The 21,511-nt window shown below is 38.4% G+C and overlaps 1 protein-coding gene and 1 pseudogene across 1 annotated transcript; both read left to right on the top strand.

The window, feature by feature from the left end:
* The first annotated feature begins 2,228 nt into the window (after positions 1 to 2,228).
* LOC149171359 (mitogen-activated protein kinase kinase kinase 17 pseudogene) lies at positions 2,229 to 2,915 on the top strand (annotated as a pseudogene).
* Positions 2,916 to 16,403: 13,488 nt separating this feature from the next.
* LOC149171358 (mitogen-activated protein kinase kinase kinase 17-like) lies at positions 16,404 to 17,039 on the top strand. The gene has a single exon (XM_089425942.1). The coding sequence runs from the start codon at positions 16,404 to 16,406 to the stop codon at positions 17,037 to 17,039; it is 636 nt and encodes a 211-aa protein (XP_089282068.1).
* The last annotated feature ends 4,472 nt before the right edge of the window (positions 17,040 to 21,511 follow it).

Genomic DNA, 21,511 nt, shown 5'->3' with positions numbered 1-21,511 from the left:
GACAACTAAACCAACACGTTTCTTCAGGTTTCAGGTTCCCAGCACCCAGTCCTATGGGTTTATTTCTGCATTTTTGAGCAAAATAGTTAGTTTTGAAGCTGTTTTCAAAAGAATATCACACTATGTTCACATGCTGGTTTCCCCTGCGAGGGCAGCAAATCTATTTTGGACTGGACTGGTTTCCCTCTTCTGGGCAGTCTTCATTTTGTTTTGGTTGCAATATGCCATGAACTTTGGCTAAGAACTGCAGAGGCCAGTGCCTCCATGTATCATTTTGTTACAGTAATAGATTTTAGACATATTTAGAAAAAAAAAATAAACTAATTAATTAATAAATCAATCAAACTTAGATTAGAATTTTAAAATAAAACAAATCATCCAATTTCATAATTTCAACACTAATTTTAATATTTTTGATTGAAAATATTAATAGTTATTCAATTTTTTTTTTAATTTATTATTATTATTTACATAAAGAAAAAACCAAACATTAATTTATAATGAAATCAAGTTTACATGTAATTCTCATATACAACATCTTCGCACCATCATTGTCAGTGATGTATCAAAAACTTTAAAACAGACCCTATATAAACACACATCTAAGAACAATAAAACTAGGCATCGTCCTGTTGATCATCACATCGACCATATATAATTTGATATATGGAAAAGACCACTGCTTAACAGTTTCAAGTGACAAATTAACCTACAATAAGCAATTTGCTAATTAAATTCAGGGGTTGTCTAATTAGGCTTGATGATGATGATGATATATATATATATATATATATATATATATATATATATATATATATATAACTTTGTGAGTGTTTATATCGTTTTTTAATGGTGGGAATGGATTCAATACCATTAAGAACGTCTAAACCGCCCAAAACTCTGAAACTTAATAAATGTAACCATCATTTCAAAAAAATTCCATCAAACTTCATCAAAATTGGCCAATATTTTCCAATAAAAATATCACCTCATTAAACAAATCTATGCTATTTATCCCTAAATCAATCTATTTTTCCTACAAAAATATCACCAAATTAAACTACTCTATCAAATTCATCCCTAAATCAAACTATTTTCCCTACAAAAATATCACCAAATTAAACTACTCTAACACATTCATTCCCAAATCAAACTAAAATTCATCCCTAAATCAAACTATTTAACCTACAAAAATATCACCAAATTAAACTACTCTATCACATTCATCGCCAAATCAAACTATAATGACATCCTCCTCGACCCTTTACATCTCTTGCACCTATCCTTCGACAAGACAAGAATTTATGCACCTATCCTTCGAAAAGACAAGTATCTAGGTTAAATAGTTTCAGCCACCCTACCTGTGATGTATATGTGGGTGGCAGCGGCGCGCACACAGCGTAATCAACAACACACCCCACTAATATCCATACGAATATTCGAATCGCTCTGAGGAATTAAAAAGTTGGTATTTTGTACAATGACAATACGTAAAAACCACTCATCATCGTTCACCAATTAAATATTGAATTGGATCAACGCACTACTCTGCGCCCAACGTTTTCCTTTCAAACAACCTGTGCTCTTCTGGAATAACACAAATGGACACGCGGTGTGCAGCTGACAAACACGTCATCCATCTCCCATGGCACTCACGTATTTTTGACCCTACTCATCGTCGTAGGGTCGCTGCCAAGAAAATTCCAACACCCGAAAAGCAACGGCAGGTGACTTGAGCGGCCAAGAAAGCAAGAAAAAACACCGGATGGCGGAGGCTTACAAAGACAGGAATGATTTATTTAGGTAGCTTTTCAAGAAAGCAATTCCAACCTTATTCGCCCTATTCCCACGAGGCCTTTATAACCTCGCAACACCACCATCAATAGCCATGCTGTCTGCACAATTCAAAAATACATTCCCCTGTGTATTGAATTGGGAGGGAATGGGAATCGAACTACAGATGGGCAGAGTCGCAGACCCCAGGAAGAGGGCTGAGTGAGGGGTGCTATTCTTGGGGCCGGAGCTTATGGAACAGTCAGCCTTGCCGTGAGCAGGTCCAATGGCCAACTCTTTGATATCAAATCTGCAGCCGCCTTTAGCGTCACTTTGGAAAATGAGTACCAGATTTTGTGGTGCCTCGATTGACCATATATCGTGCCTCGATTGACCTGGGGTACAAATACAACTTCGAAAACGGTGCAGAGGTGCACAATTTACTCTTAGAGTACATGCCAGGTGGCAGCTTGGTGGATCCACTGAAAAAGTTTGGAGGGACGCTGAACGAAACAGTGATCAGAGCATACACACGCGACATCCTACGTGGAATTGATTACCTACACAGTCAGGGGATTGTGCACTGTGATATCAAGGGGAAGAACATTCTTTTCGATTCCAATGGCGTGAAGGTTGCTGACTTTGGTTCTGCTATGAGGGTCGACGATAAGGAGAAGTGCGAGGAGGCCCTGCAATTGAGGGGAACCCCTCAGTGGATGGCTCCAGAGGTGGTGAACCAGGTGGAGCAGGGGCCTGCTTCTGATATTTGGTCTCTCGCCTGCACTGTGCTTGAAATGGCCACTGGCAGGCCTCCATGGAGCCACGTTTCCAGTCCCCTTGACGCAATGTATCGAATTGGATGCGCAGAGGAGCTGCCTGGGTTGCCTGGATGTCTTTCTCCTCAGATTCGGGATTTCCTAGAGAAATGCTTTTGGAGAGATCCCAAGAAGAGGTGGACCAGTGCAGAGCTGTTGAACCATCCTTTCTTAAAAGAGGACTGCTCTGTTATTGAGGCAGAGGAGGCCATTAGGGGTCTGGGATCTCCGACTAGTCATTTGGATTTTAGGAATCACATATGGGATTCCTACTCTTCTCAGACGACTCTCATTCCGTCACTCACCCTCCCAAGCCCACCTAGGTAACGCAATGCAGAGGTGAATAGATCAGTTGAGCAATGCCCAAGGCCTTCTCCCAGAGACAGATTGATGGCACTGATCGCACCTTGTAAATTTGAAGAAGTTGCTAACAGGCCTAATTGGATCACAAGCCTCCATGGTCCGTGGACGGTTTAGAGAATTCTTCCAATTAATTTTATAGATCAAAGTTACCTATTAAAAAAAAATACACTTATTTGAACCGTCCCATGGAAGTGGATGATCCACCAAGCAAACCGTCCCAGGGAAGTGGATGATCCACCAAGCAAATAACATTGGCCACATTCATTAGCGTCTAATAATGTAACACATTTGTGAATCACAATACATGGCCACATTCATTAGCGTCTAATAATGTAACACATTTGTGAATCACAATACATACTAATTAGAGAGATTAGGAAATTCCCTTCCAATTTTTTCCTATAATCTTTTTAAAGTATATAAAATAATTATTAAATAAATGAGTCAAACTTATAGTAAAATTTTAAAATAAAATGAACCAAATTTAATGGTTTCAACAATTTCAACACTTATTTTAATATTTTCGACTAAAAATATTAAGAATTATCCAAAATTCTTAATTATATATAAAAGACATATTAACTTACAACAAGTAATTTGACAATTAAATTTATTTCTGAATTAGTCATCGGAGAATCCACAGTAAGAACGATTTTCTGCCAACGTTTCGAATCCCAACCGGGATCCATCATCAGGACAACTTGAATGCTTTGATAGAAGAAGAGCAGACTATTAGGGTTTAAATAGAAATGAGGAGGGAAAAGAAGGGAAGGGAAGGTCGGCTCTCAATTTTTGAGAAGTCGGCTCCCTCATGATTAATTAATAATAATTTTTTAATTTTAATTAATTTTAATTTTAATTAAATTTTTTTTTTTTAATTGATTATTATAACTTAACTTATTATCTAAATAATAATTATTAATAAGTACTATTAATTATATATTATTACAATTAATTGAATTGATTATAATTTTTTTTTTTTTTTAATATAGAAATTTTGATTGAAAATTATTATTACTTCAACTATTATTATTGTAATATCAAATAATGTATATAGTTTTTCAAATTAATTGAAATGATTATAATTGTTTATTTAATTTATTGAAACGATGAGCCACACTGGTTGGTTCGAAACGCGTCGACAAATGATCAATTATGTGATTTCGCCAAAAAGTTTCTAAACAAACGTTATGGATCACAGAAGTCTAAATTCCTTGATAAAAATTAATTAATATAGTGATTAATTATATTAATTGTTTATTATTATTAATTATTGTTAGTTAATATGATTGATTATTATTACTTAATATATTTAATTATTATTAATATAATTAATTACTAAATTAATATAATTTATTATTATATTAATTAATATGATTATAATTGAAATGATTATAATTGTTTATTTTAATTTATTATTTATTTAATATAATAATTAATTATATTAATTTTTTATTAATGTACTAATTAATATAATGAATAATAAATATAGTAATTAATTATATTTATTATTTATTATTATTAATTTTATTAATTATTATTAGTTAATATAATTGATTATTATTACTTAATATAATTAATTATTATTAATTAATATAATTAATTATTATATTAATATAATTTAATATTATATTAATTAATATGATTATAACTATAATTAAAATAATATGATGAAAATAATTATTATATTAATTATTATTAATTAATATGATTAATTATTATTAATATAATAATTAATTATAATAATTAATATAATAATTAATTATAATGATTATTATTGACATATTAATAACTTTTATAATTATTAGAAAGGAGAAGAAATTATTTAATGATTATTATTCTTATAATAAAGTAGATATTTTTATAATATGAATTTAATAAGGGATTAAATTAAAAACCTAATTAATTAATATTGTAGAGTTTAATGGGGAATTATTAATTATTATTATTATTATAATGATAATAATAATTATTATTATTATTATATTGATATTGGGTTAATTTTTCTTTAATTAGGGGAAACCAGCTTCCACTGATCTCCATACCACTGTCTCTGTTTAGATTATGCGGGTGCTTGATGATTTCAAGAGCTTCTCTGATCTTTCGTTTATGGTGTTGCTCTTCTTTAGCGATAATGGAGGCGTTTTCCAAGAAGACATGGTGCTTAGTTTTCGATGAGTGTTCTGCAAGGGCGGAAGAACGAGACCTTTCATTTTTAATATCAGCTCCATGTTCCTTAAGTCTCGTCTGCAGGGAGCGACCCGTTTCACCAATGTAGCTTTTCCCACATGAGCAATCGATTTTATAGACCCCTTTAAGTTGATGTTTATCAATATTATCCTTAACCGATCTGATACTTTGCCTAATTGTTCCAGGGGCTGAGAATTGCGTGCTTATGTTCTTCCTTCTTAGGACTCTCGCAATCCTATCTGTAACTCCATGAATGTAAGGAAGAAAAACCCTACCACCTTCAGGTTGATCTCGGGCTTTAGGTTCATGAGATAACATCCTCTTCTCAGCTTTCTGAATTGCTCTCTTAATCTCATTTTCTTTGTAGCCTAAACCTTTAAAGGTTGAGACTAAATGCTTCTTTTCTTCATCCAAATGATCAGTGTCAGAAATTCGAAGGGCCCTGATAGCAAGAGTGTTTAGAACACCAAGTTTCTGGGTTGGATGATGGTGGGAGTTAGCGTGGAGGTAGTTCTCTGTATGGGTAGACTTTCTGAAGACTTTGTGCCCAATGGATCCATCATCTTTTCTCATGATGAGGATGTCTAAAAAAGGAATGCTCATGTTTTCTTCAAGCTCCATAGTGAATTTTATTTCTGAGGAGATGGAGTTTAGGTGAATAAAGAACTTGTCAAGCTCTGCTTTACCATGAGTCCATTTTATATTAGTATCATCGACGAATCGCTTCCACCATGCTGGCTTCAGGGGGTAAGAATCCAAGGCCTCCTTTTCAAAATATTCCATGTATAGGTTGGCCACGATCGGTGAAAGGGGGGATCCCATTGCCACTCCAGATGTTTGCTCATAGTATGTTCCTTGGAAGGTGAAAACTGTTGATCGCAAGCAGATTTCGGCCAATCTTGCAGTCCCTGGATCAGTAACCTCTTTTATAACCTGAATGGCTTCTTCAAGAGGGATCTTGGTAAATAGGGACACAACGTCAAAGCTGACAAGGAGGCCCTCACGCTCCAATTTCTCATTCTTAATGAGCTTCACAAAGTCATGGGAGTCCTTGATGAAAGAATCAGTGTTTCCCACAAGGGGTCTCAGGATTTTTGCAACGTATTTAGCGAGCTCATAGGTTGGGGATCCAATTGTATTGACAATTGGTCTCAGAGGGACTCCTTCCTTATGGATCTTGGGTAGCCCATAAATCCTAGGGATGCATTCACTAGAGGGAATTAATCTCTTTTTTAATTTTTCATCAAGGTTGGATTCCAAAATTGCCTTTTTCACCTCTTTCATAATCTTGGGGATCGGGTTCTTGTTCAGCTTCTTGTAACTACCACAATTGAGGTGTTCATTCATTTTGCATATATAATCTTCTTTATCTAGGATCACTGCTGCTCCTCCTTTATCTGCCTTGAGAACCACAATTTCTTCATTGTTTCGCAGGGATTTGAAGGCCTTTTGTTCTGTCTTACTCAAATTACTTTTGGGAACCTTGGCCTTTCTCATAATAAGGGAGCACTCTTGTCTTAATGCTTCCTTATCTTCCAAGGGAAGGTTGTTAATCCCATCTTCTATATTACAAATCATTTTCTCAATAGGAAGGTTTTTTGGGGCAACAGCAAATCCAAGACCTTTCCCGAGGACATTAATGATCTCAGGTTCTAAACCATGGGAGGACAAATTTATGACCTTTCTTTTTGATGTGTTGACAAAAGAAGCGTTTAAATTTCGATCCAACGCATCCTTATTCGAGAATCCAACCACCGCATGTGAGTTTCTACCCCCTGAATCAACGGAGTCAAGTTGAATGGGCGCACTTGAAACACGTTCAAAATCAGAATCGATTCTTTCCCCAACAACTACATTCACATCTTTATCAAACGAATCTTGCTCCAACTGAAGGGCCGTATTGTTAACCGGGCTCCTTGGACAGCTTTTTCGGTTACTGAGACAGTTTTCATGGGCAGTTACATTCAGGTTATAGGAAACTATAATCTTCTTTATCTAGGATCACTGCTGCTCCTCCTTTATCTGCCTTGAGAACCACAATTTCTTCATTGTTTCGCAGGGATTTGAAGGCCTTTTGTTCTGTCTTACTCAAATTACTTTTGGGAACCTTGGCCTTTCTCATAATAAGGGAGCACTCTTGTCTTAATGCTTCCTTATCTTCCAAGGGAAGGTTGTTAATCCCATCTTCTATATTACAAATCATTTTCTCAATAGGAAGGTTTTTTGGGGCAACAACAAATCCAAGACCTTTCCCGAGGACATTAATGATCTCAGGTTCTAAACCATGGGAGGACAAATTTTTATGTGTGGTCTAATGAGAGGATGATTTGATTTGACAATTTGATTTTTTTTTCTAAAAAATCCAATCATAAAAATGTTTAAACCATTTTTTTAATAGTGAAAATAAATTAAAAGCCATAAAAAATCACTAAAACATCCAAAATTCTTAAACTTAATAACGATAACCATGATTTAAAAAAAATCCACAAAATTTCTTCGAAATAGTGCCAAATTTTCTATTACTTTTCAGATCATAACTAAATCAAACTATAATGACATCCTGTGGACCCGGCCTATGCCTTGCATATATGGCAACCTATCCTTCGACGGGAGTTCCTATTTCCACCTCCATAGCAAAGTTAATGCTATGTCCTTACACCCTCTGACAGAGGCAGACAGCCTCCTCGATGTCATGGAGCCCTTCCATGTTCGACCATGCATCATAGCATGCATCCCTCTCCGGCGATTACAGGGCACGCAGCTCCGGCGACTCTGCCGTCTGCCGTGCTCCTGCCCATCGACGACCTTGCCCGCCTCCACTTTGGCCTCCACTCTAGCGTGCAGGCACATGTCGGTCAGTCGGTTGCCTCCGCCTTGAATGCCACCACCAGACCGTACACTCATTTGAATTTGGAAACCCGCCGAAACAAGAACTTGAACCGGGTCATTCATTATTCTAAGTTGGTTTGAAATTTGAAATTGAAACCGCGGCATCTCGAAGAATTCGGCGGTACATTTTCATTCAAGAAAGTTGAAGCTTCAGTCCAAAGACACCTTCGTCGAACACATCAGGCGCCTGCTGAGCATTGTCATGCAGGACGTGTAGTTGAAGCTTTTTTTCTCCTCGGCTCCCGACATGGTACTGCAAAATATACACATTGAAGCTGCCAAACCAAGGTTTTGGATGCATTCTGCACCGCCAAATTGGGGGATCTTTACGCCTAAGAAGACAAAGACATCATCGTTGAGATTTTAAAATCTCAGCCATCAAATATCATTCAGCAAAAATTCTGTACTGTTATCAGCTGTAATGGGCACGACATCTTTTGTACTTGGCAGTCTTCATCTTCATCTTGATGTTCTTGAAGTTTTGATTGTGTGTCTCTGTTTCTTACATTTTATGGTTTTGTGTGTTCTGAAAATCGTATAGCTTTCTAATACCTTGCTATAACGGAATTTCGTTGTGTAGGCCTTGCAGGAAGGATACCAACACCAACGAGGGGAGATGTTCTCAGGAGGCAGCAAATTATCAGATTGGAGTTTGCTTGTTCTGTATCTGTTAGGTGTCATGCTCATTCTCTTTCCCTTTCTTGTGATTATTCTCGTATGCTCTTACCTCAAGGAGTCCATGCGTGGGCCCCTTTTTGAAGGTCGAGAAAGAAACACATCACAGGATGTTCGTAATGAAGATGGGGTGAACCAGAGCACGGAGGATATCTCAAAACATTCTGATGAACATTACGACATGAGAGTGACTGTGACTATGGCCAGCGATGAGAGGCCAACCTTCCTTGGTAAACCCACTTCTATGGCCACAGCCGTAGTTAATTAAAATCCCTTCCACCCCTCACTGCCTTGAGGTTTTTATTCATTCTTGATTTTAATAATGTAGATTTGTCAGCTGAGGTAAGATATTTGTGTGTATATGTTTCATATTTTGTTGGAAACTCAAATATAGTCATCTTACTCTAATAAATTTAGAGTAAAAAATGAAATAAGAGAAAGTTATACCTCATCTGTTTTCTTTATAGGTTTTATGTTGCGATAAATTCTTCAATGGTATCATGCCTATACTGGCCTCAATCTGATAATTTGCTGCCTCTTGAGAACATCTCCCCTCGTTGGTGTTGGTATCCTTCCTGCAAGGCCTGCACGACGAAATTCCATTATAGCAAGGTATTAGAAAGCTATACGATTTTCAGAACACACAAAACCATAAAATGTAAGAAACAGAGACGCACAATCAAAACTTCAAGAACATCAAGATGACGATGAAGACTGCCAAGTACAAAAGATGTCGTGCCCATTACAGCTGATAACGGTACAGAATTTTTGCTGAATGATATTTGATGGCTGAGATTTTAAAATCTCAACGATGATGTCTTTGTCTTCTTAGGAGTAAAGATCCCCCAATTTGGCGGTGCAGAATTCATCCAAAACCTTGGTTTGGCAGCTTCAATGTGTATATTTTGCAGTATCATGTCGGGAGCCGAGGAGAAAAAAAGCTTCAACTACACGTCCTGCATGACAATGCTCAACAGGCCCCTGATGTGTTCGACGAAGGTGTCTTTGGACTGAAGCTTCAACTTTCTTGAATGAAAATGTACCGCCGAATTCTTCGAGATGCCGCGGTTTCAATTTCAAATTTCAAACCAACTTAGAATAATGAATGGCCCGGTTCAAGTTCTTGTTTCGGCGGGTTTCCAAATTCAAATGAGTGTACGGTCTGGTGGTGGCATTCAAGGCGGAGGCAACCGACTGACCGACGTGTGCCTGCACGCCAGAGTGGAGGCCAAAGTGGAGGCGGGCAGGGTCGTCGATGGGCAGGAGCACGGCAGACGGCAGAGTCGCCGGAGCTGCGTGCCCTGTAATCGCCGGAGAGGGATGCATGCTATGATGCATGGTCGAACATGGAAGGACTCCATGACGTCGAGGAGGCTGTCTGCCGCTATCAGAGGGTGTAAGGACATAGCATTAACTTTGCTATGGAGGTGGAAATAGGAACTGCCATCCTTCGACAAGACAAGTACTTAGGATAAACAGTTTGATTGTACTTAGGATAACCGTACGAAGATACGAATCGAGTTGAGGAATTAAAGAGTCGGTAGTCCGTACAATGACAATACCTATACCTAAAAATCGCTCTTGAATTGGATCAACGCACGGCAGAGAACACATCACTACTCTGCGCCCAACGTTCTCCTTTCAAACAGCCTGTGCTCTTCTGGAATAACACAACTGGACATGCGGAGTGCAGCTGAAAACACGTCATCCATGTCCCATCGCACTCACGTATTTTTGACCCTACTCATCGTCGTAGGGTCGCTGGCCAGAAAATTCCAACACCAGAAAACCAACAGCAGGTGTCTTGAGCGGCCAAGAAAGCAAGAAAAAGCACTTGAGTGGCCAAGAAAGCAAGAAAAAGCACCGAACGACGGAGTTTCACACAGAAAAGCATGATTTATTTAGGTAGTTTTTCAAGAAATCAACTCAAACATATCACTGCAGCTTTCCTTATTCGCCTCTCTTCCCACGAGGCCTATATAACCTCACAACACCACCACCAATAGCCATGCTGTGTGCGCGATTCAAAAAGACATTCCCGTGTATTGAATTGGGAGGCAATGGGAATCGAACTAGAGATGGGCAGACCCCAAGAAGAGGGCTGGGTGAGGGCTGGGTGAGGGCTGCCATTCTTGGGGCTGGAGCTTACGGAACAGTCAGCCTTGCCGTGAGCAGGTCCAATGGCCAACTCTTTGCAATCAAATCTGCAGCCGGCTTTAGTGTCGCTTTGGAAAATGAGTACCAGATTTTGCGGTGCCTCGATTGTCCATACATCGTTTGCTGCCTGGGGCACAATTACAGTTTCGAAAACGGTGCAGAGGTGCACAATTTATTCTTAGAGGACATGCCAGGTGGCAGCTTGGTGGATCTACTGGGAAAGTTTGAAGGGATGCTGAACGAAACAGTGATCAGAGCATACACACGCGGTATCCTACATGGACTCGATTACCTAGACAGTCAGGGGATTGTGCACTATGATATCAAGGGGAAGAACATTCTTGTCGATTCCAATGGTGTGAAGCTTGCTGACTTCGGTTCTGCTAAGAGGGTTGATCATGAGGAGAAGTGCGAAGAGGCCCTGCAATTGAGGGGAACCCCTCAGTGGATGGCTCCAAAGGTGGTGAACCAGGTTGAGCAGGGGCGTGCTTCTGATATTTGGTCTCTCGCCTGCACTGTGCTTGAAATGGCCACTGGCAGGCCTCCATGGAGCCACGTTTCCAGTCCCCTCGCTGCAATGTATCGAATTGGATGCACAGAGGTGCTGCCTGGGTTGCCTGGATGTCTTTCACCTCAGATTCGGGATTTCCTAGAGAAATGCTTTCGGAGAGATCCCAAGAAGAGGTGGACCAGTGAAGAGCTGTTGAACCATCCTTTCTTAAAAGAGGACTGCTCTGTTATTGAGGCAGAGGAGGCCATTAGGGGTCCAGGATCTCCGACTAGTCATTTGGATTTTAGGAATCACATATGGGATTCCTACTCTTCTCAGGAGACTCTTATTCCATCACTTAGCCTCCCAAGCCCAACTAGGGAACGCAATGCAGAGGTGAATAGATCAGTTGAGCAATGCCCAAGACCTTCTCCCAGAGACAGATTGATGGCACAGGCCGCACCTTGTAAATTTGAAGAAGTTGCTAACAGGCCTAATTGGATCACAAGCCTCCATGGTCCGTGGACTATTGTGAGATCTTCCAAAAGTAAATCTCCAACTTCAGATAAGCCTCTCCCAAAATCAGACATTAGTAATGGCTCCTCCATCCAGGAGCTTCCATTCACAGAAGAAAGGTGCAGTACCAGCTTCAAAGCTGTCAATTGGAAAGGGTTGCAGCCAAGAGGTGAACTAGATCAATGCTCACAGGCTATGCTCTCTGCAGCCCAATCTCAACATCAACCATCTTCCAGCACTTCTGCCAAGACTCTGCATCATAACTTGTTTTCGCTGGCTGAGGCATCCAATTCGACTGGTGAAGCTTGGGACCCGGATGGAAATTCATCTCAGAGGATTGTTGGTGGTGATCCTGGCATTCATGACAGAATAGTAGTTGGAGAAACGCTTTATATGTTTGATGATAAGTGGCACTCTACGACTTGTGCAGGAGCAACTTACTGCCCCTGTTTTTGCATGCGCAGTCCACAATTTTGTCATACAAGTATGATAAATCTGCAGTTGTATATTAGCCGCAGAGCAGATACATACTCTTGTAATTTTGATTCAAATTAATACCGGCTGAATTGCTTCGGTTACACAATATATGACTTCATGATTTGCGATTTAACTTAATTCATGTTTGATTGGCGATTTGACGTTATTCGGGTGGGAGGATTTTCCCTTGGGATTTTCAAAGTTTACGTATAAATTTGTAATGATAACTTTTAACTATCTTTTAAAGAGTGTGATATCCATTTGGAAGGGTAATTTTAAGAATGTGTTTAAGTTAAAATATAAATTTGTAATGATAAGTTTTAATTATCTTTTAAAGAGTGTGATATTTTTTCAGAAGGGTGATTTGAAGAATGTTCACCAAGAGAATGATTTTTCCTTGGTATGTTATGAATAGGTAAAATTCATAAATAATTAATGTGATTTTCTCAAATTGAATATGAAAAACTAACATGGATAAGGTTTATTTTTTATTTCTTTTCCACAATCACCCAAGAGCATTGCCTAGGCATGTGAGAGATATGACGCAGTGGCAATTTGAAGAATTTTCACCAAGAGAATGATTTTTCTTTGATATGTTATGAATAGGTAAAATTCATAAATAATTAATGTGTTTTTCTCAAATTGAATATAAAAACCTAATATGGATAAGGTTTATTCTTGATTTCTTTTCCACAATCACCCAAGAGAACTGCTTAGGCATGTGAGAGATGATGCAGTGGCAAGCTTCAACAATTCGTACAGCAGTAAGGGACTAAATATTTTGTGCTCAAGAATGCTCAGATCACCTTGAAATTGTAGCCACAGACCCCTCTCCAAAACCCCAGAAATACCCAGAAAGGGTTTGGTCCAACTCCAAGCCAAAACTGAGCCCACCAAGTGATGCAGATTCCCCAGCTAACTAGCAATTCACCCTGCTATAAGAATGAGGATTTCAGGCCCGAATATTACCTAAAAATTTCTATAAAATTAGCTGGAGACTCCTCTCAATAAACCCACAAAAACCCAGAAAAGGTTTGGGCTGAATCCAATGTGCCCCAGTGACCCAAGAAATGTGTATGGTTCTAACTAGCTGGAAAAACGCCTTGTAGAAATAACTCTGTTGTAGAAGGCCAATCAATTACTGGAAAAATCTCCTCCAAAACTCCTTACTCCCCTAGGGTGACACTCGAAGTTTACCGAAGGTAGAGGTGGAAATTCTGCTCGGAAAACCCTTGTCCTTGTGCTAAACTTAGGGTTTTGGCAACCACCACTCGCTTTATGACACCACCACCACCTCAGCCATTGACAAAGGAAATCCAACTGATACTCTTCCAACCATGTCCGTCACAGTGCACTGTGCTCTCTAGGGTCCCAAGTTACGGGCATAAAGAAAATTCTAGGAGCTTTGTGAATTTCTCTACTAGAAATTCTAGTAGGATGAGTCTCCTCTTTTTCTGAGAACCAAACAATGGTTCCGAGGAGACTCCACACATACTCTACCAAGACCCTTGTTGTTCCACAATTCATCTCCCGACTTACAAACATTATCACCATTCTTAGAATCCTTACAGTTATACAATACATCGCGTCTAGATCTTTCCTTGGGCCGCTTCCGAAAGCCTCTCGCTTACTATCCACCTTTCCTTGGGCCGCTTCTGAAAGCCTCTCGCTTACTATCCACCTGCATTGAATTTGCCACGTGTGGTGGGAGTTATGCTCCCTGTATTGGGAATGCTCTCGGGACTCACCCCCATGATCGAGGGAACCTTCTCCTTATACACTTATTTCTCTAGGCATTGCATTGTCTTCTGATCTAAGTTCGAAGGCTAGCCCAGAGCAAGGTCTTGGGAATTCTTGAGGGTGCTATAATTAGCTAGCCAATCTACTATTTTATTTCCTTCTTGTCTTGTGTGTGTTGTAATTACATAAGGTAAGGATAGCAGGAGATCTTTAATATGAGAACTATGGGCCTCGAGGTGCCAACGACATATTACTTTTTCCACTGGTGCTCCATGAATGATCTTTTGGATTGCCTTAATCATGAGCTCTGAATACCTTGAGATCTGAATCTTATTAAGATTCATTCTTTGGGCCAACTTCAGCGCTTTTTCAAGGGCAGTCAGTTTCGCCACATTATTTGTCGTATACCCACATGGCCCCATGAAAAAACCTATTCGCTGACCCATGTTGTCTCTGAGAATCCCACCTGCTCTGACAAGGTCGAGATTCCCTTTCGAGGCCCCATCAAAATTGATTTGAATAAAGCCCTTTGGGGGTGGGGGGCGGGGGGGTGAATGTAGTCAGAGAGTGAACTCGATCGTTAGGTGTAACACCCTCCTCCCACACCGACCTCCTATGTGACCTTAAGGAAGTGGAACCGAACTCCAATGTCACATGCACTATCAAATTCACGAGAACATGGATATGCAGGAATGGGAGCTTGAGAAATTGGAACACCTCAGGCAATTGGAGGACGAGGTGGATGCACTACGACATTAGCTAGAAAATCTGAAGATTAAAGTGGAAACCATGGAGGAAGGCATGGAGGAAAACATGGAGGGCGTGACAGGTAAGGAGAATTTCAAAGGCTCAGAAGATGCTTCTCTTGGCTTGGATCTAAACTACCCATCTCCAATGGACATCTGATCTCCTCTATTTTGTTTTTATGTTTTTATTAGCATGACGAATTGTAAATGTATATACCTTCAATCTCAATTTTGTCGAAGCTATAGCTGTAAATACCCCGGAATGGGAAACTTTTGTAGGCAGGATAGCCATATCTACTACGACAGACTAGATGGGCAAAGAAATCATTACCAACTTGTAGAAGCATGGATAAATTGTTGTAAATCCCCAATTTTGTTGCAAATGGGTGCGGCTTTTTAATACATAACTATACTCACTCTGGTTAAACAAAACTTAATATAGATGTAAAGTAATAAACTAATTAATTAATTAATAAATAAATCAAACTTAGATTAGAATTTTAAAATAAAACGAACCATCCAATTTAATCATTTCAATGCTAATTTTAATACTTTTGATTGAAAATATTAATAATTTTTCAAAATTCTTACCTATATAATTATTTTTATTTTTATTTAAAAAAAATAAAGTCAAACATTGATTTATAATTAAATCAAGTCTACCTATAATTATGGTATACAACATCTTCACACCATCATTGTTAGCGATGTATCAAAAACTTTAAGACAGACCTTCTATAAACAGGCATCCAAGCACGATAAAACTAGGCATCCTCCTGTTGATCATCGCAACAACCATATATAATTTAATATATGGAAAAAAAACATTGCTTGACAGTTTCAATTGACAAATTAACCTGCAACAAGCAATTTGCCAATTAAATTCAGGTGTTGTCTAATTAGGGTAGATGATGATTTTTTATTTTTTTTTCAATATAACTTTGTGAGTGTTTATATCGTTTTTTAATGGTATAAATAGATTCAACACTATTAAGAACATTCAGAATACTCAAAACTCTGAATCTTGATAACTATAACCATAATTTCAAAAAAAATTCCACCAAATTTCATCAAAATATGCTAAATTTTCCAAAATTTTCCAACAAAAATATCACCTCATTAAACAAATCTATCGTATTTATCCCTAAATCAAACTATTTTTCCTACAAAAATATCACCAAATTAAACTACTCTATCAAATTCATCCCCAAATCAAACTATAATGACATCCTCCTCGACAAGACAAGTATTTAGGCTAAAAAGTTTCAGCCACCCTCCTTGTGATGTATATGTGGGTGGCACACATACACAGCGTAATTACCCCAACCAATAGCTGTACGAATATCCGAATCGAGTTGAGTAATTAAAAATTTAGTAGTCTGTACAATTACAATACATAAAAACCACTCCTCGTCATCGTTCACTAATTAAATATTGAATTGGATCAACGCACGGCAGAGAACACACCACGACTCTGCGCCCAACGTTCTCCTTTCAAACAACCCGTTCTCTTCTGGAATAACACAACTGGACACGCGGTGTGCAGCTGAAAAACACGTCATCCATCAGTGGATGGCTCCAGAGGTGGTGAACCAGGTGGAGCAGGGGCCTGCTTCTGATATTTGGTCTCTCGCCTGCACTGTGCTTGAAATGGCCACTGGCAGGTCTCCATGGAGCCACGTTTCTAGTCCCCTCGCTGCAATGTATCGAATTGGATGCACAGAGACGCTGCCTGGGTTGCATGTATGTCTTTCACCTCAGATTCGGGATTTCCAAGAGAAATGCTTTTGGAGAGATCCCAAGAAGAGGTGGACCAGTGCAGAGCTGTTGAACCATCCTTTCTTAAAAGAGGACTGCTCTGTTATTGAGGCAGACGAGGCCATTAGGGGTCTGGGATCTCCGACTAGTCATTTGGATTTTAGGAATCACATATGGGATTCCTACTCTTCTCAGAGGACTCTCACTCCGTCACTCAGCCCCCCAAGCCCAACTAGGGAACACAACGCAGAGGTGAATAGATCAGTTGAGCAATGCCCAAGGCCTTCTTCCAGAGACAGATTGATGGCACTGGCCGCACCTTGTAAATTTGAAGAAGTTCCTAACAGGCCTAATTCGATCACAAGCCTCCATGGTCCGTGGACTGTTTACAGAATTCTACCAATTAATTTTGGTATTTCTTATTGTTTGGAGTATCTTTTATTTACATAATTCATAAATAGCTAATATGAATTTCACAAATTGAATATGAAAAAATAACATAGATCAAAGTTACTTCTGATCTCTTTTTTTCAAAATCCCAATTAAAGTTCTAATTAATGTTTAGAGAATTCTACTAATTAATTTTGGTATTTCTTATGGTTTAGAGTACCCTTGATTTACATAAATCATTAAAATCAAATTTAAAGAGGCTTCATTTTGTGTTTTGTTAAATTTTGTTTTAAATTTAATTTTTGCATAATTTTGAGTTAATTTGATGAACTTAGTTGATTGTTTGATGTTGTAGTAGTTTCAACATGTTTTTGTTGAACTTTCTAGGAGACTTTGATATCTCATAGGATTTGAATCAACTATTTTCTCTCTTTTTACCTTTTTCCTTTGACCTTCCATGAACAACAAAAGCCTTATTGGTAGATTCATAAGCTTTTTGCCTCACCTCTTTTGGGAATAAAGCATTGATTGTCTCATTAAGCACCAATTTTGTTACAGTGCTTCTAATGCCCATTACTAGTTTGTCCCATGAATTTGACAAAGACCACAAAAGGGTCATACAACAATCCTCTTGTTGTAACCTATGAAATTAAACAATAAAAACTATTAATATTGAAGTCACATAATCATAATATACAACAATTACTATATAAGTAAAGCTTGAGTGGGATAATTGCTATCCTACCCATTTAGGTTCAAATTCCCACTAGTAATTAGAGATTAATGGATTTGATTCATTGGTCCATGAAACCTCTTTTAAGCTTAATTAGCACTCAAGAGTAAACTAGGCCCACCATGAAGAAACATATAGTAATATAAACATCCAAACACAAATTGATATGAGCAAATCTTCCATTTTGAGCTTCCATAACTCAAAGTTAGTGCAATTAAACTTCTTCATTCCTAATCTAGATGTGCTCATCATTTGCTGACAACAAAATTTCCTTTTGCACAAGATCTCACTCAAACCAATAATAGGTAAAAAAAAACCTTTTTCTTAACACCTTGGATCAAAGGTGATTAGGGTATGATGCCAAATGAAAAGAATAAGAGGTGCATAAAATGCTTCCTACACTAAACAATAAGGGAAGAATGTACATAAAACTAAATAAGCACAGCGACAATAATGACCAACACAAAAACATACAAGCCTTAAACAATAATTTCCTACAGAAAGTTCTTTAAGGATTAATACCCCACAATTGAAAACACATTCAAAAGACTATTCAACAACTAACAAATAGTTACAATACATTATAGAGTCTCCATGCTCTCAACATGGTGATCAATAACCACCTTCCTACATAGTATAAATGTTGCATGAGGTGGTGAATATGTTGTTGGATTTGAAGCAGATTCAAATATGATGGTGTATACACTCCCATATAGAATTTAATGTTGTGTAGAAAAATGGTTATCGACTAATCCAAAATGGATCCTAGAACACTCTCTAAGTTTTCATGAACTCTTTAAAAATCATGCCAAAGATTTAAAGTCTTATAAAGATCAAGCTATCGGAAGGAATCCTCGGACAATTGCAATGGCAATTAGCGCAGATCAACGAGGGTTGTCGTTCTAGCGCGCAGAGCGACGGATTATGGTAATGCGTGCTGACACCAACTAGCAAATGCAGGGACAAATTCAAGCAACGAAGGTAGTTTCCGATATGTGATTAGTGACAGGGAAAACCTCTCAGTGAAGAGAAGCCACGAGCGCTCGGACCTGAAATAACTATAAAACGCGGAAAATAATGTTTCGGTTTCGTCAGAGCGGGATTTCACAAAACTGACAGAATATTGGAGGGGCTTCGAGTGGTAAGTGGTTTCAACCGAGTACCGCTCGATGCCTTACAGCGAGTGCCACGCGTCCCGAGGAAGAGAGAGAATCGCTCACATCGAACGAGTATACATCATGTTATTTAGCCGCTCGATATGAATGATGATTGTCGGATCTAGGGCCCCCAGATCAACGGTGGAGACGCGTTCTGATGGATGACCGGATTTGACAAGGTTATGAAGTGAGGTCACATAGGATTTGACGTCCGAGATGGACGATGCGTTGGCAAAAGGTCGTGTTTCACGGGCATTCTTAGAGTTAACGGAAAAAACGGTCGTTTCAAATATGTCCAAGAGAACTAACACTCATCCGTTATGAAATAGGTGGCCACCTCCCTGTGAGACGTTATGCAGTGACTAATCATGCAGGACAGAGGGATTCAAATGGAGGGGAACCAGAAAGCCGGGAAGCAGAAACGAATAATCAGGAAGCAGATTGGCTTAAAAGCCACAGACTGATAGAGAGAGAAGTATTTAGTCAATTTAGTATGTCCTAAATTGCTACATTAATTATCAATCCGGGAGTCATAAACTGATGAAGTGTGGCGCACTATATGTGCAAGGCAACCTCTTTCTTACTTTTTATTGTTTTCAATTTTATCTTGTTTTTGGGGGTTTTATCTTGATTTGTCTCCTAATGCAAATGGAAACCCTATTCCTAAGTTTTAAGAATACTTTAGAAGGCAAGTTTGGGTATAGATTTTAAGGCAATTATGTCCTTTATGATGACTTCCAGAACTTAACACTTCAAAGGATCTCAAAACATTCTAGTGATGAAATTAATACTTGAACAAGAATGTAAATGTGCAGCCAAAGAAGAATGTAAATGTGCAGCTATTTGAATCAAACAAATGATGAACTACTGATCATGAAATCTCTATCTCTGCTGCTCATTTAAATACAGAAATAAAAGTTAAGCTATTGCATTCAAACAAATCAAAAACTGCAAACTAATAAAAGTAAAACCAATTCACTTCATTTATAGTCCGATAGCTCGCCAGGTAGCTTTTCCGGGTTAAGCCATGGCTCTGGAGATAACGTCAATAACATGAGGAATTGATATCTAAATTATCTACTTGCAAATAAAAATAAAATCAAGTCTCTTCACTTATAGTCCGATAGCTCGCCAAGTAGATTTTCCAGGTTAAGGCATGGCTCTGGAGATAACGTCAATAACATGATGAATCAAATTACTTCACTTAAAATTTGATAGCTCGCCAAGTAGCTTTTCCGGGTTAAGCCATGGCTCTGGAGATAACGTTAAATGACATGAAGAATTTGATATTTAAACTAACTGTCAACAACAAATGTATAAGATTGAAATCAAAGCATAACTGAAATTGAAAGCTAAGAAAAACAAAGTCAGTAGAGAGGACAATCTCATGTCAATAATTATTGCAAAAATTGTATGAAAATGCTCGGGCCTATGCTAACTTGAAACAAACTAACCAGTGTTAGCACAAATATACAATGCTGGGAAAATCATGTATAAGAATGAAACATTAGCATTATAACTGAAATGTGAAATATACACAAGTGCACAGACTACGAAATATTTACAATGGAAATAAAACAATAGCACATGAAAAATTTACAGAAATAAAAGAACGAAACCTTAGCCAGCAGGGGCCCTCTGCACGACCTTGGTTAACACGCTGTCAATCCGAGATTATGCTCACGCAGTCATATAAAACAAAGTTTTATTGTATTGCAAAACAGAGGAAGGATCCTCTCGTTACCACAATAGGACTAGTGTCACGGCACAATACATAAACTTAACATCAAGATTACATTAAAAAAGACTAACTCTACATGCGTTTGCAAACGCGTTATTTATAAGGGAAATTACATAACTATTTTTCCTATGGAACTACTTCAGCAGAAGACACGTAAAAAGACAACATCCGTGAGCTTAACATGATGGTTGCCAAGATCATTCAATCTACCAAGAGGTGGCTGTTGGATTTGCATCGTGGAGGCAGTCTATAGCTGTCAAAATGAACCCACGGATCTAGGAACGGTCTCAGATCCTTCACGTGTTGAAAAACAGAGACCTGCTTGCCATAGAACTCCTCGTTGACCATTGTTTGACCAAGGCTTTCCTTTATTAATCTGGCTAAACCAATAGGACCTGGTCCATGTCCAGATCATTTCTAAATTGCCCATGTGCCTCGTTTTGCTTGATGACACCTGTAACCTAAAGATCAACAAAAATAGTTGCGGAAAGTAGAGCCAGCTACGGAAAGTGGCTGCATTCCGCAACTGATGAGCGAAATCTAAGTCAAATAGCAAACTCAAAAACATAGTTAGAAAACCACTTAAATGTACTCTCAGAATCAATATGTAATGATTTTTGATAGCTTGTGAGGCACTGGTGAGAGGAAAAAGTCTAGAAAAGTGTGTAGAAGGGGTGTAGTTTCAGGGCTCAACAAGAAGCAAGTAAGAGAACAGTAGGCAGTAAGCCGAAAGTAGAGAGAAGAAGCCTAGCTGACCTACAGAAGCAAAGGCAGCATCGAGCCAGAGTTTAGACAGAGGCAGAGAGAGTCAAAGAGTCTGTGTACTCCAGAGAAGACTTGAGAGGTTCAAGCGCACTCCTCTGTAATGTCTGACATGTATGAGTCTAAGATTAGGCTCATA

The sequence above is a fragment of the Pinus tabuliformis genome, chromosome 4_2, assembly GCF_031772625.1.
Source record: "Pinus tabuliformis cultivar Carrire ecotype Pingquan chromosome 4_2, CPIR1, whole genome shotgun sequence".
NCBI lineage: Eukaryota > Viridiplantae > Streptophyta > Pinopsida > Pinales > Pinaceae > Pinus > Pinus tabuliformis.
Note: the sequence above shows the minus strand (reverse complement) of the source record. Positions and strands in the feature narration are given on the sequence as shown.

Coding starts and splice junctions, on each gene's coding strand:
- LOC149171358 (XM_089425942.1), top strand. CDS start 16,404: ATGGCTCCAGAGGTGGTGAACCAGGTGGAGCAGGGGCCTGCTTCTGAT.